Source organism: Geotrypetes seraphini, chromosome 2 (assembly GCF_902459505.1).
Source record: "Geotrypetes seraphini chromosome 2, aGeoSer1.1, whole genome shotgun sequence".
NCBI lineage: Eukaryota > Metazoa > Chordata > Amphibia > Gymnophiona > Dermophiidae > Geotrypetes > Geotrypetes seraphini.
The window spans coordinates 91,567,783-91,594,224 of NC_047085.1; the positions used below are offsets into that span (position 1 = coordinate 91,567,783).

At 43.7% G+C, this 26,442-nt stretch overlaps 1 protein-coding gene across 6 annotated transcripts in view; it reads right to left on the reverse strand.

Moving 5' to 3' along the window:
- Positions 1–16,361: 16,361 nt before the first annotated feature.
- The window catches only part of PKIA (cAMP-dependent protein kinase inhibitor alpha), a 53,015-nt gene continuing 42,934 nt past the window's right edge, over positions 16,362–26,442 (reverse strand). For all 6 annotated transcript variants that reach the window (XM_033930278.1, XM_033930280.1, XM_033930279.1 and 3 more), the window contains one exon: positions 16,362–17,356. In XM_033930278.1, coding sequence (XP_033786169.1) covers positions 17,277–17,356 — 80 coding nt within the window. In that variant the 3' untranslated portion in view covers positions 16,362–17,276. The remainder of the gene's footprint in view (positions 17,357–26,442) is intronic.

Genomic DNA, 26,442 nt, shown 5'->3' on the forward strand with positions numbered 1-26,442 from the left:
TCACATGCAGGACATCAGCGCGCCGTATTTAAACTCAATTTGAAAGCGCTCCGAGGAGGATTGTGAGGGGGGAACCAGCGCACTTAACTTAGTAGTGTTGGCGCTGCTGTTGGGGAGGGGGTGTTGTGGGGAGGGGAACCCCCCCATTATAGAGGAAACAGGCTTTTTCCCTATTTTATAGGGACAAAGTTCCGTTTCCTCTGTAATGTGTGTGTGTGTGGAGGTGTTCCCCCCACCCCTACAACAATAGATGACGCTTGATGAAGTTGCAGGGAAATACTTTTAAAACCAATAGGAGGAAATTTTTCCAAATATTGTCAAATAGTTAAGCTCTTGAACACATTGCCAGAGGTTGTGGTAAGAGCGATAGCGTAGCTGGTTTTATGAAAGGTTTGGACAATTTCCTGGAGGAAAAGTCCATAGTCTGATACTGAGAAAGACATGGGGGAAGCCACTGCTTGTCCTGGATCGGTAGCATGGAATATTGCTACTCCTTGGGTTTTGGCCACAGGTACTAATGTCCTGGATTGGCCACCATGAGAACAGGCTACTGGGCTTGATGGACCATTGGTCTGACCCAGTAAGGCTATTCTTATGTTCATAGCAGTATTCAAATCCAAGCTAAAAATTCACTGTTTTGAGGCTGCTTTTAACTCCTAACTCCCACCCCCCATAAGATACCTATGCCCATCCTACCATTCTCCCTGTGAGAAACTTTCCAACTCCTATATGTACTGTTTGTGTCTAAACTAGATTGTAAGCTCTTGTGAGCAAGGACCTTCTATTACATATTAAATCCACACCTTTCAGCATTTTCAAAATGATAAATAGTAGGAATTATTCATGAATACATAGTATTCGTGAGGGGACTGTATCCCTAACCCCCGCAAATATAAAAGGTGTGTACACTGGAGTAGCAAGAATAGAATACGCGCTACAATGTACTCAGACAAACACCTCAAATGCAAAGTAGCATCTGAAACATGGCATGTCTGGGTCCCCCAAAAAGAAACACTACTCACATTGGCCACTATTAATTGAAGTGCAAATTTCAACGCTGAATTCAAGGTGGTTGCCATTTTTGTTGGATGGGGTACAGTATTTCTCATTTTGTGTTATTTGTTGGAATATCTGTTTTGTATTGGTGTTTGAGGTTTTTTTTTTTTGCATGCTATCAAGTGTGTTGCAGACTGCTCTGAGCTTTGTTTAAGAAGGACGGTGGGACAGGGTACACCATTTGGTTCAGAATTTTTTTTTTCTTGGTTTTTCCTCGTCTATAGGAGGGTGTGTCTTATAGAGTGAAAAATACGGTATATGGGGAAAGTTGACTACAATCTGCAGACATAAACAATGAGGTTCTCTCTAAGTTTGAGAGAATAACCAACCTGTTATATAACAGTCCAAACCCCATCCTTCTATGTGGCAAAAGAGAGGTTCAATGATGTCACTTTGGCAAACTACTTAAGAGCCCTTTTATATAACAAAACAGCTATTTTGCACATTCCTAATATTTAACTTGAAACACCTTTTCCCAGCTGTCCTCCCCTATGGCTAATATTTGTGCAACCACCACAACAGCTTCTTCCCAAGGTCTGGTTGTCAGTCTCAAAACTCTAGTATAGGGTTGGACAAGTAGGTCAGCTCTTTAGTGTTCTGAGAGCCCCACAGTATCATAGGCTAGATATCCAAGATCTTTGGCTAAGCATCCTGGTATGAGATGTTAGAGTCAATACAGGTAACCACAAAAGAGAACGTCACCTCTGCAGAAATAGCAGCCAAGTCCAAAACAAAAGAGCAAAGCATGCCTGGTCTTCAAAACCCTTATTAGCAACCAATAATAAAATCCAGGTGTGAAGCAGTCTTGTCAATCATAAAAGAATGTAGCAAATCATGGACTTGACACTGACTCCAAAATTTTTTTCAAGAGTAACGCTTTGTGCTCAGTACACTCATGGATTTGTATTTAATTTTGGTTATTTACTTTTTAGGGACTCCTGATGCAGGCACTATAGCTGAAACACGGTCTGTGTTGAGTCTATTATTTGCTACATGCTTTTATGAGAAGACTGCTTCACACATGGTTTTTATTATTGGTTGCTAATAAACAGGGACAATACAGGTGCCAACGCACTATTATAATATAGCCCAATCACCCTGATTGCAAACAGCATTCTAGACCCTCCTGCACACTTACATAAGAACGTCAGTAGATCTGTAACGAAGTTCCTTAAGTCAACACAATTCAAGCTGATCTGAACATCACCACTGACAGTACGCACTAGCAGTTAAGCCAAAGTCACCACCAAATTTACATGCAAATAGACCTGATTTATGATATCACACATAAATAATAGATATTCTCATATATGGGTGACATCATCCATGGAGTCCCGGTACAGACAGCTGCAAAAGTGCATCGGCACTTTAAGAACTTTAGAAAGTTTGCAACTGACTCTGCGTGAGAAGAGAAGAAAAAATTGGGAGAGGTACTGGCTCCTTGATACTGAGTTGAAGTAGAAGGGAGAACCAAGGCTGTCTGGGCCACTGAGGATCTATAAGTATCATAGTGGCCGACTCCTGCTTGGCTTTGACAAGTGTCTTGAGAATAAAAGGGATGGGTAGAAATGCATAAACTTGAGCGTCCAGTTCAGAAGAAAAGCATCCGCCTACAGACGATGAGGAGAGTATAGTCTGGAGCAGAACTGGGCAACTTGTTATTGTGGGGGGGATGCAAACAAATCCACTTGAGAAGTCCCCCATTGAGAGAAAATGGGATGGAGAGCTGCTGAATTGAGCGTTCATTCATGAGGTTGAAGAATTTTGCTGAGTTTGTCTGCTAAGAAGTTCTGTTCTCCCTGAATATAGATTGTCTTGAGAAAGATGTTGCGAGCAATTGACCAAAGCCAGATCTGAGCCTCCTGACAGAGGAGAGAACCTGTCACTCCTTGCTTGTTTATATAATACATGGCGACTTGATTGTCCGTGCGGACTAGGACATGATTGACTACTAAATGTTGAAAAGTTCTGACAGCATAGTAAACTGCTGAGTTCCAAGAGATTTATGTGAAAGCGACATTCTCTGGGCGACCAGTAACCTTGAGTGCAAAGGCCATCCAGATGAGCTTCCCAAGCCTAGGATGATGAATCCGGGATCAGAACTTTTTGATGAGGAGGTATGTGAAACAAAAGACATCTGGAAATATTGGAAGAGTTCATTCACCACATCTGAGACCACTGTGAAGCCAGAAACCATTGAGGCATTTGGAGATGAAGCTTTGAAAGGGGAGTCACGTGGACTGTGGAAGCCATATGACCCAGAAGAACCATCATGCACCTGGCTTAAATTGATTGAAGCTGGGCGATTCGATGACAGAGTTGGATTAAAGCGTCTTGACGTTGTTGAGGAAGAAATGCCCTGAGTTGAGTTGTTTCGAACAGAGCTCCGATGAACTATAGCTTCTGAGATGTACTGTAATTGAAAGTGTTTTCCATTTATGCTGTCTTGAACTACACTTCCCCCTCCATATTCACAGTTTCCGTATCTACAGATTCGATTATTCGCAGTTTTAAAACAAAAAATGCTTTTTCATTTTTCAGACTATTTTAAGCCCTGTAAGCCCCCCCCCCCTCCCCTAAGCCTTACCTGGTGGTCTAGTGGGTTTTCAGGACAGGAGCGATCTTCCCACGCTCATACCCCGTGCAGATCGCTCACAGGAAATGGCTGCCTTTTTCAATGTGGACTCCACCACCAAAGACTGATACAACAGTTGAGGTTTGTCAAAACCTGGACTGTGGATAATCCTGTAGAGCAGGGGTGCCCAACGCATCGATCGCGATCGACAGGTCGTTCGCTCAGGCGACCCCAGTCGATCACACAGCAGGTTCCCTTCTTCCCTTCTCTTTTTTTCCCCTCCTGACTGGCCCGCCTCTTAAAGAACGCTGGCAATCAGAGTGCTGGAAGGGCGGGGTGAAGGTCGGTGGGGGACGGAGCTCAGCGCATCACAAGAAATAGAAGCGCCTGTAATGATTGAGGTAAGAGCGAGGCCTAATGCTGCCCGATATACAATTTTAAAAACCCCAAAATCGGCCTCCCAATCAGTGGCGTACCGAGGTGGGGTGGTCCGCCCCCGCCCCGGGTGCACGGCTTGGAGGGATGCACAGCCGTCCAGGTCCTCCTGCCCTTCCTTTCTACTGGTCTGCGCACGGGGCTCTCACCCGCCACCCAAATGGTGCTGTTGGTTATCGCGAGACTCGCGGGAGTTGACGGCACCATTCGAGCGTCGGCACGGGACCAGGCAGGCGCAAGCCCCGAGCGCGGACCGGGGGAAAAGAAAGGCAGGATGACTCGGACCTGGCCGGCTGTGCACCCCTCCAAGCCGTGCACCCGGGCGGATCGTCCCCCTTCTAAATCCATTGTACTTGTCTTTTATTCAGTTCCACTAATGAGCATTGTGACAGGCAGTTCTTATGGGGCAGTTCTTGGAAGTATTTCTTTGTTTTTCTGTGCCTAAGTATTCTATTAATTTAACTTCCTTATTCCTGTGGGGATCTCCAAAGGGGACGAATGGGAGACGGCCGGTGGCACTTTAGCAATTCTTACAGGTTGCCATAGGCCTCAGGAGCTGTCTTCCCTCTGCCGTGGTCCTGCCCCTCCTCTAAGTCAGAGACAGGCTTGGGGCAGAGGAAAGACAGCTCCTGAGGCCTATGGCAACCTGCAAGGATCGCTAAAGTACCAGCGATCCTCTCTGCAGACTGCTCCCTGCTGGAATTAGGTAAATGGATGTGGGGAGGGTAGGCCTTCGGGGGGGGGGGGAGGGGGGAGTGCAGTCCTTCAAGGGGTAGTGCAGGCCTTCAGGGGGGGAGTCAACTTTGAGGGGGAATGTGCAGACCTTCAGGGGGGGTCAGGCCTTCGGGGGAGGGGGGCTGTATAATAAAAAAATATTTGAACATAAATACAAAGTACACTCGGTGTGTGTGTATATATATATATATATATAAATATATATATGTTTAGCATTTTTATTGTTGGTAGATCATTTTGACTTGGTCATTTTAAAAGTAGCTCGCAAGCCCAAAAAGTGTGGGCACCCCTGCTGTAGAGGGAGTCCAGTTTCCTGGGAGCAACAGGAAGTGAGAGAGGAGATTCCCAATTTTTATAAAGGGTGTATCTCAGGATTCCATGCAAAGGAAGTTTGATAAGCTCCTTAGGAAGTTGATCATAGTCCATAGTTTCCAAAAATTCAGCGCTGTATTTGGAATCTGCTTCTAGCTGGATAGACAGATCCTTGCCCAACTGTCAAATGAAGCGAGTGAAGGAAGGTCTTTTGTAGGAGATGCGTCTCTAGGAGAGTCATAGGTCTCTGTGGTCGAATGAGAAACATCAATATTAAAATCCATTTGAAGATCAGAGTCAATAAGCAGTGATGGAGATCGATTCTGCCACTTGGAACAGTGCCTGTCTGATGAGAAAAGCGATGCAGGATGTTTGCATTTCTCTGGATGCTTGGGAGAAGCATGTTTCAACTCGCAAGAACACTTGCTAGACTGAAAACATCAAGGAGAAGAACAATGCTTCGATGAACTGAAGCGGTGAATGGAGGCACGATGCTTCGATGCATGGCTGGATGATGACCAGTGTCGAGAGCCATGATGATGATGCATCAATGAAGCAGTGGTGGTACCGGCATCCTGTGTGATGCGACGCTCGGGCTGGGCTAGTCAGGAGTCGGTGTTATAAGCCGAAACAAATCTCCATACTCTGCACAAAAGAAAGCATTGAGCTTCTCTTGGAAAGTAAGTACCGGTACCTGTGGTTTTGTCACCGCTACCAACAGTGCCACGACTCTCTCCAGAGAGAATGACTTGGATGTTGAGGCACCCCTCGATTTGGAAATGAGTCGCATGGGGGGGGGGTCTTCGCTTAGTTGGCATGATTGCACTTGATGCCATAATGACCTGTGACCCTATCTGGGAAGCTAAACTAAAAAACTAAACTAAAACTTAGTTTTATAGACCGAGTCATCAACCAAGAGGAGCTCAACTCGATTTACAATAATGTAAAACATAATACATAAATTTGACAAGAATAAGTAGAGTGAAATAGTTAATGTCCAAAATGTTTAGCAAACAAAAAAGTTTTCAGAACTTTCCGGAATGAAGCAAAAGAACCTAAACTTCTTAATGTAAGTGGTAAAGCATTCCAGAATTTGGTTAATTTAAAAGCAAAATAATAAGTAAATCTATTAAAGGCTCTGTTTTTACCACTGAGAGAGGGAAATGTAAGTTTTAATTTTTGAGAACTTCTGGCAAGATGAGATCTATGAACATTCCAGTCTAAAGGAATCAAAGTGGCAAAATTGCCAAATAGGATCTTAAATGCAATAGAAATGCGCTAAAATTGAATTCTGAGATACACTGGAAACCAATGTAATTCCTTGAGCAGAGGGGTTATATGATCAAATTTATTCTTACTGAAGATAAGTTTAGCTGCAGTTTTCTGTATTAATTGAAGTCTATGCAGACTGACCTTTGAAAGACCCAAATACACTGAATTGCAATAATCCAGTCTTGACAAAATGATTTAACGAACCAATACAGAGAAGTGTTATTGGTGAAAAAGTGCTCTCACTCTTCTCAGAGCACGGAGGCTGAAAAAAACACTTTTTAATAAGCAAGTTTAGTTGGTCCTTAAATGTACCGTATTTGCCGGCGTATAGGACGACTGGGCGTATAAGACGACCCCCCAACTTTTAGTTAAAAAATAGAGTTTTGTGTTATACTCGCCGTATAAGACGACCCCTTCTTCCGCACACCTTCTCTACCGCCCCGGGTGCAGCACAGCCGGCCAGGTTCCCTTACTTTTGTGGCACTTCCCCGACCGACCGACAACAGCCCCGGTCCGACAAACCTCCCTGCCCTTAACCGCGAATCTAAATTACCTTCTTACAGCTGCTGTAAGAAGGTATTTAGATTCGCGGCTACAGGGCAGGGAGGATTGTCGGACCCGGGCTGTTATCGGTCGGTCGGGGAAGTGCCACAAAAGTAAGGGAACCTGGCCGGCTGTGCTGCAACCGGGACGGGGCGGCCGCCCCTCTCTCTTGGTACCGCGAGGCTACTCTCCTTCTCCTTACCTGCCATGCCTGCAGCACAGAGCCGAACGGAAGTCTTCCCGACGTCAGCGCTGACGTCGGAGGGAGGGATGGCTTTGTTTAAGCCCTCCCTCCCCTCCGACGTCAGCGCTGACGTCGGGAAGACTTCCGTTCGGCTCTGTGCTGCAAGCAGAGAAGGTAGGGAGAAGAAGAGTCGCGCGACTGAGTACATCCAGCCCCGCAAGTAAGGGCATGTAAACTGTACCCGGCGTATAAGACGACCCCCGACTTTGGGGAGGATTTTAAGGTACTAAAAAGTCATCTTATACGCCGGCAAATACGGTAAGTGAAGAATCGATAACAATATCTAGTATTAACGAGGAAAACTCAATTTTCAAAGATTCTCCTGAGTCTAAGATCACAGCAGAAGGGAGAGAATCTAACTATGGGCCAAGCCATAAAAGCTTAGTCTTTGCAGCATTTAATTCATCTGGACCATTGTCGCCCAAGACTGAAGTTTAGTAATACAATGGTTAATATTGGGTATCAAATTATTGAGATGTGGATCAACCTCAAGTAATCAGCATATGTTAGTAAAGTTTCTCAGATATTCAAATTGTAATGTTTCAATGAACTCGTGTAGATGTTAAATAAGATTGGAGACAATGGAGAGCACTGGGGGACACCACAGAGGGCTCTCTGTGATTTTGAATTGGAGCCTTTCAGATTGACTGAATAAGAGCGAGAAGATAGAAATTTGTCAAACCAGTCTAGAACAATTTGATCAAGGCCGATTTCTGAAAGCAGGTAAAGCTGGTAGCTTTTTAGCTGGCTTACCAGGAGCAATGATATGCGACACTGGAGTCAATGTCTGTGTCTTTGACGTTGAGGGCTTCGACGTCGATGCATGTGATGTATCAGCAACCTCCATGCTGACATCAAACAACTTCTCCTGCTGTAAAATGCGGCTGTTAATGGTGCATTTTTGAAGAGTGGAACAATGTGCGCAGGACTCGATGTGAAGTTCCGGGCCAAAGCATTGTATACACCAATTGTGGAGATCGGTGATCAAAATTGTCTGTTGGCACCTGTCGCACTTTTAAAACCCCATTAATGGGCAGGACATGGATGGGAAAAACGCCTCAGCCAAATTGAACTCAATGGCTGAGGTGAGAAAAAAGACCCCCCCCCCTTAAAAACGCTTGAAGGCGAAAACTGGGAAGAAAAAATTCTTCTGAGTTCCCTTTATTTTTTTAAAAGAACTAGAGATAATAAAAGAAAGAAAAGTAATGTGAAAGCAGGAAGGCAAAGGCTGAAAAACGAACAAATGTTCAAGAGCACAACTTCTTAGCTCCATGAAAAACTAAGGACTGAGGAGCCGTGCCTACATCGGGCAGAAACATAGAAACATAGAAGATGACGGCAGAAAAGGGCTACAGCCCATCAAGTCTGCCCACTCTGCTTACCCACCCCCTGTCTATGCCTTAATGACCCAATTTTCTTATCTTGACGCATGTGTGGTGCGGTCAGTCCCAAACTTTCTAAAGTTCTTGAAGTGCCAATGCACTTTTGCAGCTGTCCGTACCAGGGATCCAAGGATGACATCACCCAAATGTGAGAATATGCTACCTGCTTGTCCTGGGATAAATGTCAAAATGCATAGTGCTGCATACGCCTTTCAGTGTTATATAAGTGATTAATAGTAGTAGTAGTTTATTAAACTTATTATACCACATATACCAAACATGTAGATCTAAGCAGTGTACAATCTCTAAAATTAAGTTGGTGGGCTATATGAACCCAAGCACATCAGCTCTATATACCAATGGATAAAAGAAGATAGGGGTTTGACTTGTTTTTGTTGAAAACTTTTAACAACTTGTTTCTATTTGTTGTATTGTGTTTATTCCTGCAGTTTGTTCAATAAAAATTGATACAACTTAAAATAACACATTAAAACACCAATATAAAATAGGACAGATCAAATAAAGAACTCACAGGCCATGCATAGTTCAGAGGCAACCTGATTATCTAGAAGCAACTACTCCTCACTCTTTAAAGGCTATTTTTACCCCCAATTCATGGAAGCTGGCTATTTATTGTATAGAATATTTATTGTCTGTCCCCTTTAAGGTGTGAGATTGTGCTCTTGGCCTACAAAATGATGAAATGGAACCAACGTGTCTAGACCTAAGCTTCCTGGCTCTGATCTGAGACTGAAGAAGCTGAAGCCATCAGGTCTATCATTAGTTTGCCCCAATGACACACAATGAGATGGAACGCTCACTGTGAGAAAGAAAGACTATACTCTCCTGGGTCCAGGTCTTGGCAACTGAGCAGTCAGCTTGCACATTTTCCACTGCGGCCACGTGTGCTGCGGAGAGAGCCTAAAAGGTGAATTTCTGCCCACAGGTATAGCATCTGTGCCTCCCAACTCAAGAGAGCACTCTGTTGCCCCCCCCCCCCCCCTTTACAAATGTAGTGGCATGTGGCATTGTCGGAAAACATCCTTACCACTTTTCTTTCCAGGATATTTTCTAGAGCTTTCAAAGCTCGAAGCTCCAGATGGTTGATCAACCACCCCTTGTGATGGTGAGTCCACCAGCCCTGGATGAACCGATCTCTGCAATGAGCTCCCCAGCAGGAAAGACTTGTGTTGGTCATGAGCGTTATCTGCTCCTTGATTTGAATGGGCATGCCCTTCGACAGGGCTTCTCCCTTAATCCACCAGCATAGGCTGCTCCTTGCTGTCTCTATCCAGGGGAGTGGCATCTGAAGGGGATGATGCTGAGGAGGCCACCGAGATAGGAGGGCCTCCAGTAGAGGCTGCATTTGTGCCCTGGACCAGGGCACAACCTTCAGGGAGGCTGCCATGAAACCCAATATCTGTAGATAATGCCAGGCAGTGGGGGTCGGAAGCGCTAAGAAATCCATGATCCATTTTTGGAGCTTCTATTTGCGTGGCTCAGGAAGAAAAACATGACCTCGCATCATGTTGAACTGAACTTCCAAATATTCCAGTGTCTGAGATGGCATTAGTTGGCTCTTCTTGAAATTGACAATCCAGCCCAAACATTGCAGCAGAGACACCATGGTCCCCACTGCCTGCTCGTACTCCAGCTTGGATGGAGCCCTGATCAGCCAGCTAACATGATAGGGATGAACTTGACCCCCATTTTGCGGAGGTACGCCGTCACTATCACCATCACTTTGGTGAAAGTGCGGGTGGCTGTTGCCAGCCCAAAGGGAAGGGCTGCAAACTAGAAATGTTACTGGAGAACACAAAATCGCAGATACTTCCTGTGCTCCGGGAATATGAAGATAAACTTGTCTAATCCAGAGATGTTAGAAATTACCCTGGAGTCACTGCTGGAATGACCAATCACACAGTTTCCATTCAAAACTGTAGAATTTTCAGAAATACATTGACTGCCTTGAGATCCAGAATGGGTCTCTAGTCCTCTGAGCCTTTGTTTGTCATGATAAAGTATAATTATTTCCCTGAGCCCGATTCTTTGAGGACTGGCTCTACAGTTTGAATGTCTAAGAGCTATTACAGTGTTGCTCGGACTCTGGACTGTTTTTCTGGCTAGAGAATCCAGAAATAAATCTTGGGACGAAAAAAAGTCTTTCTTGTGCCCCTCCCAGGTGATGTCCAGTACCTATTGGTCCAAAGAAATCTGTTCCCATTTAAACACCAACAACTGGCTTCCAATGCAGGAGGCATGGCTGAGAATCCTGGCATTAATGGGACTTCTTAGAAGAGGGAATTGTGTGAGAACATGAAGCCTGCTAGTGTCTGGGGTTGCTATAGTGCTGTCTGTTTCCTTGGGAAGATCTCTGAGAGGACGAGCCTGTGGCAGTCTGGTGTAACCTGCGTGAGACGAAAAGTACCTCGACTTTCCACAGGGGGACAGCAAAGTCTGCTGTGCAGAAGAGACTTAGGACAGTAGTCTGCTACACTAGCCAGGAGGTCATTAAGTCCCTTGCTGAAAAACATTTGTCCTTTGAAGGGCAGCCTGCTCAGTGTTGCTTTAGGGGCTGAATCTCCAGCCTAGTGAACAATCCAAAGTGTCCTGCGAGCTACACTTGCATAAGCCGAGACCTTGCCCAGAACTCTTATAAGGTCATACAAGGTGACTGCTACATAATCCACTCCCTCCAGGACCAGCTGAAGGCAGGCATTCTCATCTGTCGATGGAACCCAGAACACTCTTGTGTGACAGGCACATGCTGCAAATGAGGCTGTCGCTGCAGCCTTGATGCCCAAATAAGTCACCTCAAAAAGCTTCTCTAAGACCATGTTCACCCTGCAATCCTGGGATACCTGAACCATACCCCCAAAATGACTGAGGACACCTCCCCGATTTTCTCATAGGAAATAATGGGGCTGTACTTGCAGTCTCTGCAGTGCCAGCTCTCACTCTGCAGCTGAAGTGAAGGGAAAGGAATTTCTGCCTCAGAATTTTACCAAACAGTCCAGTCTTCAGAATCTTCAGGCTGCCAGTCAGAAGGACCCTCTTCAACCTCAGAACCTCAACATGCAATTAGGGGTGGGAAAATGAAGCCTGCATCCTGATACCCCGAGGGCTCTTACTCAGGACACAATCAACCTGCATTTAAGTATCTGAAAAGTTCAGAAGGCAAGCTTGCTCCCAAGGAAACAGACCCAGAGCTCTGAGATGGCACACAGCAGGTTGGCTCCCTGTGAAGTTGCAGTCCGGCTCAGTGGAAACTGCTTCCTTTCCCAGGCAGAGAAACCCTAAGGGAGTCTCAGGGTAGTGAAGCCACCGAAAGGATCAAACCTGCGTCAAAAATAAGAAAAATAAGTAGTGCAGATCAGAAACACTTCTGCATGTTTTGCTTGCAGAAAGAAAAAAAAACTGTAGAGGACTGTGTTCTGCAATGTGTGGCAGCAACGTAAAGGGCGAACAAAATGCTCGGAATGATTAAGAAGGGGATCACAAACAGATCGGAGAAGGTTATCATGCTGCTGTACCGGGCCATGGTACGACCCCCCACCTGGAATACTGCGTCCAGCATTGGTCGCTGTATTTGAAGAGGACACGGTACTACTCGAAAGGGTCCAGAGAAGAGCGACTAAAATGGTTAAGGGGCTGGAGGAGTTGTCGTACAGCGAGAGATTAGAGCAGGGATGGGGAACTCCGGTCCTCGAGGGCCATAATCCAGTCGGGTTTTCAGGATTTCCCCAATGAATATGCATTGAAAGCAGTGCATTCAAATAGATCTCATGCATATTCATTGGGGAAATCCTGAAAACCCGACTGGATTATGGCCCTCGAGGACCGGAATTTCCCACCCCTGGATTAGAGAAACTGGGCCTTTTCTCCCTTGAAAAGAAGAGACTGAGAGGAGACATGATTGAAAAGTTCAAGATAATGAAGGGAATAGACTTAGATAAAGACAGGTTGTTCACCCTCTCCAAGGTAGGGAGAACGAGAGGGCACTCTCTAAAGTTAAAAGGGGATAGATTCTGTACAAATGTAAGGAAGTTCCTTTTCACCCAGAGAGTGGTGGAAAACTGGAATGCTCTTCTGGAGACTGTCATAGGGGAAAACACCCTCCAGGGATTCAAGACAATGTTAGACAAGTTCCTGCTAGACCAGAACGTACGCAGGTAAGGCTAGACTCAGTTAGGGCTCAGGTCTTTGACCTAGAGGCCACCATGGGAGCGGACTGCTGGGCAAGATGGACCATTGGTCTGACCCAGCAGCGGCAATTCTTATGTTCTTATGCTATATGGGAGGAAATGAAAAAAATATGTGTGGATTGAACACATGGAGGGGCATAATCAAAAACAACATTTAAGTCCCCTTTTGGCCCATTCTTGAAAAAAACGTCCAAAATGTGTTGATTTTTTTTTTTTTTTTAGAATGTCCCAGACCGCCACTAAGTCTACCTTTCAGCCCTATTCTAAAAAAAAAAAAAAAATCGCCCAAGTCCAAAACGCTCCAAATAAGTCCTTTTAGGCGTGGGAGAAACCAGTTATTCACCTAAAAGCACGATTCTCTAACTGGCGTCTGTCATAAGCGCTGGTTAGAGAATCATGGAATAGTCCCCCCCCACCTCCTGAATGTTCCCCGGCAGGAGAGATGCCCAATCTCTCCTGCTGTGATCCCCTGAACCCTCCCTCAATGTTCCCTGGCAGGAGAGATGCCCAATCTCTCCTGCCGCGATCCCCTGAACCTTCCCCCAATTTTCCTGCTGACACCCCCCACGCCAATGTTCCCCAGCAGGAAGGATGCCCAATCCCTCCTGCCAACACCCCACCCACCCACCCCCGCCAATGTTCCTCGGCAGGAAGGATGCCCAATCCCTCCTGCCGACACCCCCCATTCCCCGTAAGCTTGCCATCCCCCGCCTCCTGAAAATTCACCACCACCCCCTCCCCCCTGAAAATTCACCACCACTATCCCTGGACCCCCCCCAGGGATCTGGTCAACCGGAATCTTAGGCCACTCCTAGTGCATCCCAGAATGCACTGGGAGATGGGCCTAACATCTTAAGCACCTGGGCCAATCAGGCCTCTCTCCGGTGAATCCCAAGATGCATCGGGAGCAGGCTCACTATTCCCTTCAAAGGCAGGCCTGCCGGCTAGATGCAGGCATGAGCCGTCCAGCCGACCAACAAACCCAGATTAGAATGGGGGGGGGGTCTGGGTGGGGTGAGCTTTCATGGGGGGGTCCAGGGATGGTGGCGGTGAATTTTCGTGGGGGCGGGTCTGGGGGTGATGGTGATAAACTTTTATGGGGAAGCTTTCGGGGGTGGAGGGTGTCAGCAGGAGGGATTGGCTTCCCTCTTGCCAGGGAACATGTGTGTGTGTGTGTGTGGGGGGGGTTGTGGGTGTCAGCAGGAGGGATTGGGAAGGGTTCAGGGGATTGGGCATCTCTCCTGCTGGGGAACATTCCGGGGGGGGGGGGGGTCACAGCAGCTTCAGGCAGGAGGGACTGGGCATCCCTCCTGCTGTGATCATTAGGGGGGCGGGGGAACCGGGTTGCCGTGGCAGCCGTGATCAGTGCACCAGCACAATCCGGAACTTATACCTGTTTTGACTTGGTCTAAGTCAAAACGAATACCTGTCAAAGTTTTCGATTATGGCTGTCGGATGACTAAGTCTAGGTCGTTATACATCCCGCCCACCTCCTGCTTTACCCACTCCTCCAAAAACACCCCTTTTCACTCTGGGTGCACAGAGGCAAGGAAAAGGCCTAAACTAGTTTTTGATACATCTAAAACCCTGTTCGATTATTGTACTACGATGACCTGTCTTTTTGATCGTCCAAATACCAATGTAATAGAATTATAGTTCTCTCTGTAATAGGTTCTTTCAAAGCACATGTACAGCTCCTTGTAAATTATGGAATGCTTCATATTGGTTGCTTGCCTAGCAGACCCCTTGTGCCTCTCTACTCCTCTCTGCTCTGGGACCACAGCTACTAGCAATCAATGATTCATCCAAACACATGCTTGAAGAGTGCTGTACCTCATCAAGTTTTCACTTTTTTCTCAGCCCCCTAAAAGGTTGAAAATGGATCCTGTTAGCACAGACTACAATTCTTTATAAGCAGCTGAACTGTAAGTTATTTCTCTTGTTGCGAGTTCTAAATTAAAAGAATTATGAATTGAGATGTCCATTCTGGTAATGTTACAGAACTAGAGTACTAGCAGGGAGAAATCAGAGCAGTGACAAACTCAGAGTAAATAAGGAGTATTTGGAAAAAATGAGCCTTAAGAAGATTCTTGAATTTAGAAAGACTGTTCATTCCATATGAAAATGGGAAGGTCCTTTCACAATTTAGGAGACAGAAAATAGAATGCTGAACACTTGGTGAACTTGAGGCAGGCCTGTTTAGGGTGGGAAAGAACCAACTCGTTAGTCTAGATAGCACATTTGATGCCTTCATTTGTGCCACTCTGAATATTGTGATAACTGAATTTGCTTCAGATTTATTAATATACGAGTATGTGAACAAAAGTTTGATACATACCCTTAAATGATGTCTATTGTTTTCTCTGAACCCTTTGGACAAATTGTAGGAGACTAAAGTGTAGTACTCTACTATAGTCAGCATGGATTATTGTTTTGAAAATAACAGGGCTGATGTCAGTTAACACAAACAGTATGGCAGTATGAATTACTGTGCCTTAATATAAGTCTAAATCAGTGATCTTCAATATGCTGAAGCAAAAGCTACACTTGCAAAAAGACAAACATTAGAGCCAGGAAAAGTGATGGATAAAGTGGATGATACCCAGAGCCCTGGGAAAAAAAAATCTTCATCAATATTTCCAGTTCAGTAGCTCAGGTACTCTTAGAGAAATGTGTGAAAATAAAATTAAGTTTGATTAACTAGACCCTCTCTTTGCCCCTCAGTCTCTCTCGTGTCTTCAACCCATATTTTCCCTAAAACTTTCTTTGCCTCAGTACACACTCTCTCCCAATCAGTTTTAACTCCTAACAGCCTCTCTTCCCAATCAGCTGCTATCTTATCATCCCCAATTCCTCTGAACTGGGTCCTTCCCCCAGCATATTAATGTCCCTAATCTTACATAAGAATAGCCTTCCTTGGTCAGACCAATGGTTCATCAAGCCCATCCTCACTATTGCCAATCCAGGTCACTAGTACCTGGCAAAACCCAAATAGTAGCAACATTCCATGCTACCAATCCAGGGCAAGTCTCAATAACAGACTATGGACTTTTCCTCCAGGAAATTGTCCAAACCTTTCTTAAAACCAGCTACGCTATCCGCTCTTACCACAACATCTGGCAACACATTCCAGAGCTAATCCTTCTCTGAGTGAAAAAATATTTCTTTCCATTGGTTTTAAAAGTATTTCCCTGTAACTTCATCCAGCTTGTTAATGCCCCTGACATTTCCCAGAGTCTTCTTAAACTATCTCCAGGTCAACTGTTCTGTTTTCTTCTAGTGTCATGTAGCTGTCAATTAATGATATATATAGAATCTAAACTTCTTCACTATTCGCAGTCTCGCAAGACTAGCATGGTAGTTTGTACATTGTACACGTCAACTCACCGAGTACCTCATAGCCATAAAGAGCAATTGTTTTGAAGACAATGCCAGTAGCAACCCTTTGAGCAAGGTGGGAGAGAAATATATACTGAGAGATGAGAGGACGCTACACCATGGGTGAGTGGGGTACTACTGGTCCCTAGGCCTAGCAGTGAATACTGGCCTAGGTTTAGGTCTCTGGTGAGTTCACAATCACACTAATAGAAACTAGCAATCTATTGACACTAATAAAAATTGTTTCATTTTAATTTTATTTGTATTTTGGTTTAGTATGGAGACTACAAGTTTAGAATTTATGCTATCATAGAGACCCAGTGTCAAGTTTAAAAATTCTCCAAAAAAGTGATTGATTAAAGTTGGAAAAATATTTCAAAGGAGCAAAGCAAACTAATTGTATGACATTGGCAGCCTAAACTGACAAAGATATGAAATACAATGAATTAAAATCATCCGTTGACTTTGAGGACATGTTAACCTACAAACGAATGAGAATAAGTTCCTTGGCTGGATCAACTTAGCAGTTAACTTTTTGTTTTGTTAGTTTGTTTAATGTATCAATTACTCCACAAAAAGCCCTTTCAAACCAATGGTAGAAGATTCACAAGAACAGAAAACTTTTCCAATAGCATTCAAAAAGGGGCAATGTACAGCATCTAAACTGTAAAATATAATACAAAACACTGTAAACAGTAGAACCTATGAACAGAGGCATAGTTCTAAAAACATCTTTTGTTTTTCTTCAATAATGCATTTAGTGAACACTTTAGCCAGAGAACATTAAGCTTGAAGCATTGCTCATTACAAAAGAAACACTTTAACCCTCAGATGTTTTGTTAGTCGGTTCCTACAAGAATGATTTAGTAGCTTGCTCTACATTCTATTCAACTGGTCAGCAGCTAAATCCATTTGATAAAAACGTCTCAGTCAGTGACAAAGTCTCACCTAATGGCAGTGCAAAAGCCTCTCTTGTCATAATCCATGTCCTTATTTTTTGCACCTCAATTAATTGGTTCCAACAAGATAAAACTGCCATTTTCTTTTTTCTGATTTTTACCAATTGTGCCATATTAATTTCACTATTGCCTTTCAGCCCAAAACCATAAGCGGCTGCTTATGTAAGTCAAAGTGTAGTGTTAGCTTTCTTGTTTTGCTGGCTCTTTCTGGGTATCCATAGTTTTCTCTGCTAGATTTGTTTGTGTGTCTCCTTCACTTTCTAGAAGAAAGGAGAAAAAAAGAGATGCATTTAGTCAACTTCAAAAAGTACAGAATTTGAAATGTGTGCTTTCCCATACCTCTCTCTTTGACACCTTGGCTTCATCATTTTTGTCATCTCATGGTTCATTTGAAATTCAAATCAGATTTAAAAGACTTACCATTTCAATAAAGTTTTGATGGGACCTTTGTGAGGTCGGCTGCTTGTAGTTTTAAATTTTTCTTTTTTTTCTGCTTTTCTATTCTGTCCTACTAAATAAAGGTGTTCTTTTCCTCTTTCATTTTAATTGTAAAATGCTTTGTGTGATTACTCATAAGGCAGTATACCAAGTAATAAATATAAAGATCATATCATCCTTGTGACTAGTGAAGTTGGCTTTTAATCCATCAAAAAATGTTAAGGATCAGAACTTTATTTCTCTCTAAAAAAGAAACATACAATTTTAAAGATGATAAGGACTCTAATGACCATGGTCTGCCAGCTAAGACCATAACTGAACCTTGAAAATTTGGAGCATTTGACCAATTGGAAGCAATAAGTAGGCTCAATTTACTGCAACTTTTTGTTTTAGGGGCTTTGAGGAGGAGTCCATGGACCCCCACAGAAAGTGGCAACCATTTTGAATTAAAAGACATTTCTACTGTGCTTGCTCTGAAAGTGAGCTTGTGGTCAGATATATGCTTAAGTTTCATCTCTCAAGAAGAGGGCCAAGCCTTGCAGAGAAATCAGGTAATAAATCATGTGTAAATCAGCAACTATCAGCACAACTTGTGACTATCAGCAACGGCCAATACATGGATAGGGTCTTGGCCACAGGAAGGCCCTGAATAATGATAAACAACCTACCATACAAGAGAAGCCAGGAAGACTTATAGCTGTACGACCATGAAAGGATCTACTATGGGAAAAGGACAAGGAAATGTATACTATGACCATATAAGGCTCTTTTGGAGCACAGAGAACAGGGAAGTGATGAGGACAGGACAGTGTAGAAGCATATTTGCACCATTTATGGAAAGGATGCATGGGTATAGTCTGAAATAAAGGCTATATAAAGAGCTATGTTTCCTGATTAGCCAGAGAATCTTGAACAGCTAGACTCTTGCTGGCCTCTATCTGTATGCTTCTCTCCATTGTCATTTCTTGGTGATAATACAGCTTTGTGGTATGCTTCCGCTATTATTTTGTATATACTCTGCTTTCAACAATAAATGTATTATCTCCTGTGAAATACACTACACATCTGAGTGGTCATTCCCTTAGAGCAGGGATTTCAAAGTCCCTTATTAAGGGCCGCAATCCAGTCGGGTTTTCAGGATTTCCCCAATGAATATGCATTGAAAGCAGTGCATGCACATAGATCTCATGCATATTCATTGGGGAAATCCCAAAAACCCGACTGGATTGCGGCCCTCAAGAAGGGACTTTGAGACTCCTGCCTTAGAGGGAGTCAGTGAGGAGGTTAGCAGTGCCTCATCAGCTTGCACAGTCTCGTGTAAAGAAACTGCAATTAGTTGAAAAATTGTTGTAAACTTAAGAGGGTAGTTACTAATGTGTGTTGGGGGAATATCAGGATTATTTTCATTTAAAATACTAATTAAATGGCAAAATTGTAACTGTATGACTAAGTTAGGGTTGGAAGAAGATAAAAAAATGTAATTACAATTGTATTGTGCAGTAGCGATTAATAGGAAAGATTTTTTAAAAGAAAATATGACAAACACAAACAGCATATAGGTACTGTAACTGGCTTGACCCCCAAAACAGGAAGTTACATCAAACCATTAGTAAATAATGTCCTTAGATTGTAAGCTCTCTGAAGGAAGCAAAATACTTCCAGTACCCAAAGGTAACTCACTGTTGAGATATCAGTGAAAAGGCCCAATCTAACAGAAATCATTACTTAAAATCTCATGCTGATCAAGTTTTCAAGCAGGTTACTAAGGGTCGTCACCTAGAGACTTAAAAATTAATTAAGCTTTTTCAGCAGCACAGAACAAAGGGCTCCCCCAAAGTCTTCCACATGAAATGTGCTGCTCCACTTCAGTCTAGTTTGCAGTATGCTGTATGAATATATGATGAATCTGTGCTAATGAGATCTTGAGTAACAATAAACTAGACCAGACTGGAAATCAACTATAAAATTTAAAATGTATACAAACTACAGCATTAGTTCCAGACTCTTTATTATCAACATTCAAAAGTAGCACAGTGCACAAAGAATACCCAGAATGAATGAATAAATAAATGAATATCCTAAACCATTCTCCGGGTGAGCTCAGAACGGTTTACATGAATTTATTCAGATACTCAAGTATTTTTCCGTCTGTCCCGGCGGACTCACAATCTATCTAATATACCTGTGGCAATGTGGGACAAATGACCTGCTCAGGGTCACAAGGAGCAGCATGAGTTTGAATCCACAACCTCAGGGTGCTAAGACTGTAGCTCTAACTCCTGCACCACACTCTCAGATATAGTATGGTAGAAGATAACATGGCAAACATTATCCAACAGAGATGGCAAAATAGTTAAAGCATGGTAACATAATATGATAAAAGATGGTATGGTGAGACATGCAGGCTAATCCACATATAGTAACCTTAAGAATATTAAGTATTAAATGGGCCAGGTTAACACTTATGCACCGTTTCATCAGCGTTGGTGCCACTGCTTCTCCCAGTTTGAAAATGGCATTGGCATATGGGTGCTGTTGTAGGGTCATGAAATGGTTAACTGTTGTTTAAAATATTGCTCTGGCCTACATAGCTGAAAACAGTGTACAATCTACTGACCTCATCTGCCTAAAATGTATGTCCCTACCTTACCACATTGTAAGCTAAATAGATAAGAGTTTGAGCCATGATGTACCCTGCCCTTCTGTACATGTAACATTTAGACCTATAAGATTTAGATAAGCAGAGAAATGAGATAGTTTCCTATAGGACTATAAGTTGTATCCCTGAACCTATCATAAATGCTGGCATAGGACCAATAATAATTGTAGAAAAGTTATAGAAGTAACAAATGAAAATTGTAGTTTTTGCATATATTAAGTTTGCGCATGCTTAGTGAAAAGGGCATAAAAGTCCATGTATTTCCTGATTCTAACAATCTAGTAAGCAGGCTGTTAACTGCACTAGAGTCCGGTATGTTGTAATAAACCTCTTGTACTTTCTTTACGCCTCTGACTTTGTGTCCAAGTGACCTTTCATTTGGCTTCCGAACAGGGACTTGAAGGTCTCTTGACCACTGGTTACTCGATTGGTCACTTGTTTCTGGTCCTATGGCTGATGTGTCTGCTTAGCCGGCTGCCTTCCTTTTGGGGGGTTGGCAGACCTCAGGACGTTTGACCACTTCAACTGACTTATCTAGTCTCAGTTTAAAGTACAAGAATCTGAATCAGTTTAATTCTGTCCTGGAGTGGCTACCATCTGGTAAGTGGGAATTGATCATCCCTATCCTGTCTCTTGTCTCCTGCCTAGTACGCCACTTGATCCGTCGCTGAAGTTGTGGGGAGGGATTCTAGGAACTGTTATTTTCTGATTGAGTAACTGAACTGAAATCTGTTGTGTTTTGTGTGTTTGAGAGTGTCTGAGACATCCTTGAGGGCGAAGCAAGTGCGGACCTGTTAGTACTGTGTTTCTCTAGTCCGGAGACGGGCAGGGCCAGGAATACAGGGAAGTGTTTTTGTCCTCCATTGAACAATGGGGGGATGTCAGTCTACCTGTGGGAACCCCTTGATACAATGTTAGCTAATTTTAAAAAGGGATTTGGCTCTGATTACACTTAACAAATCAACCCTTATTCGTCTGTGCCAGTTAGAATAGTGTGGGCTGGCCCCCTCTGGCTCCCTGGAAGAGGACATAACCCGTCAGGTTTTTATGCATTCTTTTGCTGTCGGTTAGCCCCTTCCAGTCAGCCCATTTTTGCATTCCAATGGGAAAACCCTTCCACTGGACAAACCTCCCAAGTAACCTGGACCCGTCTACCCCAGGGCTTTAAAAATAGCCCCACTCTATTCAGCACCGCCCTTGCTTCAGACCTTGCCAATTTCTTCCCTTCATCTGATTCCCAAGTCCTGCAGTATTCCGGGTTCTTTATGAGTTCTGTCTGTCCAAATGTATCAGTGTACTTTCAAACTGTCAGTTGTTCAAAGCAAGAGGGGGGGAGTACCCCTCCTCCTCCTTTTGTACTGATAAGGGCCATGAAGTGTTTAGCACTTCAAATGCAGTTTCTCCTGAAACAGATAAGTAGGGTTAGAGTTAAAGTTTTTGGCTATGTTATAAAATGTTTATGTATATTCAGAAATGAATGTAAACAAAAATTATGATTTCTGGTACTTATATTCCATGCTAAAAAGAAGTGATTTGTCCAAATTTAAGGACTGCCTCTCTTTTAAACCTAAGGAACTAATTCTGAAAAGACTATCTGTAATTTAATCTCTTTGATCTTTAAGCAACTCTCTCTCCTTTGTGAAATTCTGTAGGAAGGGGGAGTAAGTCTCTACTGAGACCCATGTTGATTGTAAAAAAAAAAAAAAAAAAAAAGAACAATGTTTAAACTTGTGAGTACAGTAAAACCTTGGTTTGGGAGCATAATTTGTTCCAGAAGCATGCTTGTAGTCCAGGGCACTCATGTACAAAAATATACATACTTGTATTGCAAGACGTTGCTGGTATAGCAAGTTAAAATTTAATCATTGCTTGTCTTATAGAACACTTGCAAACCAAGTTATTTGCAATCCAAAGTTTTACTGTATATTCCAATCTTTGTTTTATATTTCTGTTTATAAATCATGTAAGTTTAGCTATAAGAATGTAATTTTTAGGAATGCTTTTGTATGGAAGTAAATATTTTTGCCAGTCAGATGATAGTGAAGGGACTGAAGCTGAATTTAGCTTAATTTTACAAGTCAGCTCTTTGGGGTAGGAACCTGATACAGATAGTGGGTCTGCCTTTTAAATTTTCCTGTTGCCATATTTCCACTGATTCCAAGTATGCCATCCTCGTGTCACCTACCTTGGCTTTCAAATCTCCCAGGGTACCAGGTCTCTTCCTACACCGGTGTCCAGGCTGTCTGTAGTCTCCCTGTCCCTGATAACTGCAAGGCTCTGTGCACCTTTCTCAGTATTGCAGGATACTGTCCCATCTGGATCCCTGATTTCTCTACTATTGCCCACCCTCTGTATGATGCCTTCAAAACTTCTGACTCAGGCCCCTGCCTTCTGGCCCTTCTGCCCAAACAGCTGAGCTGTATGCCCTCACTTCTGCCCTGCGCCACTCTGCCTCTCAGTCTTGCAACATCTACACTGACTCCAAATATGCTTTCCTTACCTTGCATTCCCATAGGGCCATCTGGAAACATCGAGGTTTCATTACAGCCTCCGGCCGCCTGATCCATCATGCTCCCCTCATTCTTGACCTTCTTGAGGCCGTACAACTACCCTCACGTGTTTCTGTTATGCACTGCCATGCTTACAGACGCGTGACGGCCTTGTCTCTCGTGGCAATGCCCTTGCCGACCGCACAGCCCAATCTGCCAGTCTCTGCCCCCTCCTTCGGCTCCTCTGTATACAATCATTCCTTTTCTGGACACCCTTACACCCCAGTACGCTTCTCAGGAACAGACTTGGACACGCACTATTTTGGGCCAGTTTGTCCTGAAAGGGGAGTGGATACACTGATACTTCACACACGAGCACAGCGGGTACCCTCATACTCATTCCTCAACACCTGGCTTCACGATTGTCAAAAGATTATGGTCCGACAGTGTGTTGTCGGTTCTAGAATAAAATCCCCAATCAGATGACTGCCACCTCTTGGACACCAACCCATTGGAACATAACCGATGCAGGTTCTGTCTGTAGACTTCACCCACATGCCCATTTCCCATTCCTTCAGTCACCTCCTAGTCTTCACAGACACCCTGACTAGATGGGTTGAAGCCTTCCCTACTCGTACTGAACGTACCAGGGAAGTAACCAAACACTTCCTAAATGACATAATTCTACGCTTTGATCTCCCTGTTTCTATAGGCAATGACAATGGCCCTGCTTTCATTGCCGATGTTGTCCAACAAACTGCTCAGGCTCTCCAAATTGAATAGAAATTATATGCTGCTTACCATCCTGAGAACTCTGGTCAGGTCGAAAGAATGAACAGAACTCTTAAGACCCTTCTCATGAAACGAATTGAAGAAACTAATCTGTCCTAGCCTGTCCTGCTGCCTTCTGTTCTTTTTCAGATTAGATGCACCCCATCTAAACCCACTAAATTGTCCCCATTTGAGCTCATGTTCGGCCGGCCACCACCCATTATGAATCCAGACCCTGGTTCCTTTGCTACTCTGGGATCAGATATCCTCCAGAGTCAGGTCCAATATTTAGCTAAGGCCCTTCAAGAGCTCCACAAATGGGTCCTGGAAAGGGCCCCACTATCGATAGCTACACAAGTCCATGGGTATATCCCTGGAAATACAGTATGTCTAAAACTTGGAAGTCAGATCCCCTGAAACCTAGGTGGATAGGTCCTTTTACTGTCCTAATTTCTTCTCTTACAGTTGTCAAGGTGTCCAGACATGAAACTTGGTTCCACTACAAAACGAATCTTCAGCTAAAGCTTTCTAAGACCTCAAAAATTCTGAATATTTACCACTGTACTTAGCAGGTGTTCTGAATATAATTCTTTATAAGTGTTTGAGTTTAATTGACTGCCTATGGTTCACCACTGCCTTTAGCAAGTGTCTTGAGTATAACTGTTTAAAGTTTTCAAAGTTGTGCCTGAAAGAAAAATGAGCTTCCTTTGTTAGTATATATATATATATATATATATATATATATGATATTTGTGTTGCCCTCACTTATGTTTCTTTCTTCTGTAGTTCTTTCCTATTGTACTTAACAAGTGCCCCTAGCCCTTTTGCCTGATGTTTGTTTGCAAGAAGGAGTTAAGTACAGAAAGTGTCAAACATCAGAGGGTATTTTCTGTTTCCAACCTACTGGTGATGAAGTTTAAAAGTGGGCGGGAATCTGCATTGATAATGTTGAGGGTCCACTTATCAACTAGACTCTTATTGTGGACCCCACTCGCCCGGTGTCTTTGTATTGTGATACATGTATGCTATTTGATGTTGCCCAGGGTCATGGTTTTGCCCTAATACAGTTTTGTGTGGCTCCCTAGATTGACAGCGTTATTATGCCAAATGTGCTAAGTGTATATGTTTGTATAACCTGATGCCTTTAAGAACTGCCCCTATGAGGAAACCTTCACTAATGGTGGATCCTGTCCTTAATGAGAAAGTGTCTCGTGGGCTACCTACAATAACCCACACAAATATCCCCCTAATACCCCCTCTGCCTCCCTTACTATAGGTCCTAGCTCCGGCCCCTTGTGTACTACAGGCTACTGTAATCCCATGGTTTTCACTATCACTGACCCATATAACTGGAATGCCAATGTCCAAGTCCAGAAGGCCAGAGACCGCATGGCATTGTATATTGATGGTAAAAGACTAGACCCAGGTACTGATACATATGTCCGTATTGTATCCCGCTCATGTGCTCCTGTCTATCACTCTGTGGTGTTTCCCCAGTTTTATGAAATTATGAAAGTAGATACTGATATCCTGTAATCACTAGAAATCTGTTTATACAGTTTGCTGAAACTATAGGCCAGACTCTTAATGTTAGCAATTGTTTTGTATGAGAAGGGACTGGTATGGGAGAACAGTGGCTATGGGAGGCAAAGCAGCTGGACATGTTAAACCTGACTTCACAGACCCTCACTTTTACGTCAGGTCCACGACCTTCATGATGGGCCTTGCGAACCTCCATTGTTGCTTCCCACTGTCTTCAGCGCCCTTCAGACACTGCTTAATGGAACTTCCTATGAATGATGGTCAGCTCCTGATAGTTGATATTGGCTCTGTGATCTGTTTGCCTATTCTTGGTTGCCTGCTAACTGGACTGGTACATGTGTACTTTGCATGATCCGTCCCAGCTTCTTCCTGTTACCGCTGGCCGATGGTGAACACCTGGGAGCCCCTGTATTCAACACCAGGGGTCACCAAAAGCGGTCTACTTCCATCAATTCCCTTAAAATAGGTGAATGGGGTGATGACTGTCCTGCAGAATGGATCATTGCTGTTTACGGACCTGCCACATGGACCGAGGATGACACCTGTGGACCCCAATCTATATGCTGAACTGCATTATTTGTCTACAAGCTGTACTCGAACTGATAACTAATGAGACCACCCGAGCTTTGAGTACCATTGGCAGAGCGAATGCTAAAATGCACACTGCTATCTATCAGAACTGCCTAGCTCTAGACAGAAGGTAGTGTCTGTGGTAAATTCAACCTCTCCAACTGCTGCCTTGAACTTGAGTAAAGTGATTGAGGATGATGTGGATCGTATCACCAAACTGGCTCATGTTCCTGTCCAGACCTGGCGTGACCTTACTGCAGACTGGATCTTTGGTACCTTCGGCTCCTGGTTGCCCTCTAGTACAGCACTGAAGACCATCTTGCTGGTTGCCGCCCTGTCTTCTCTGCTCCTTTGTTGCCTGCCCTGTGTGGTCCCCATAGCCATAAAGCTGCCCCACTGAACTATAGACTCTGCTGTCAACCGTTCCACTGCTGCATTGGCCCTTGCCCTCTCCCAGTATCATCCCTTACCCACTGGGGACCCCGACTTTCCTGACCCCTAACTTTATTTTGTCAGGCTTGGCTCCTTAGGTACGCCAGCCTGAAAGGGGGGAATGTAGGGTCATGAAATGGTTAACTGTTGTTTAAAATATTGCTCTGGCCTACATAGCTGAAAACAGTGTACAATCTACTGACCTCATCTGCCTACCTTACCACATTGTAAGCTAAATAGATAAGAGTTTGAGCCATGATGTACCCTGCCCTTCTGTACATGTAACATTTAGACCTGTAAGATTTAGATAAGCAGAGAAATGAGATAGTTTCCTATAGGACTATAAGTTGTATCCCTGAACCTATCATAAGTGCTGGCTTAGGACCAATAATAATTGTAGAAAAGTTATAGAAGTAACAAATGAAAATTGTAGTTTTTGCATATA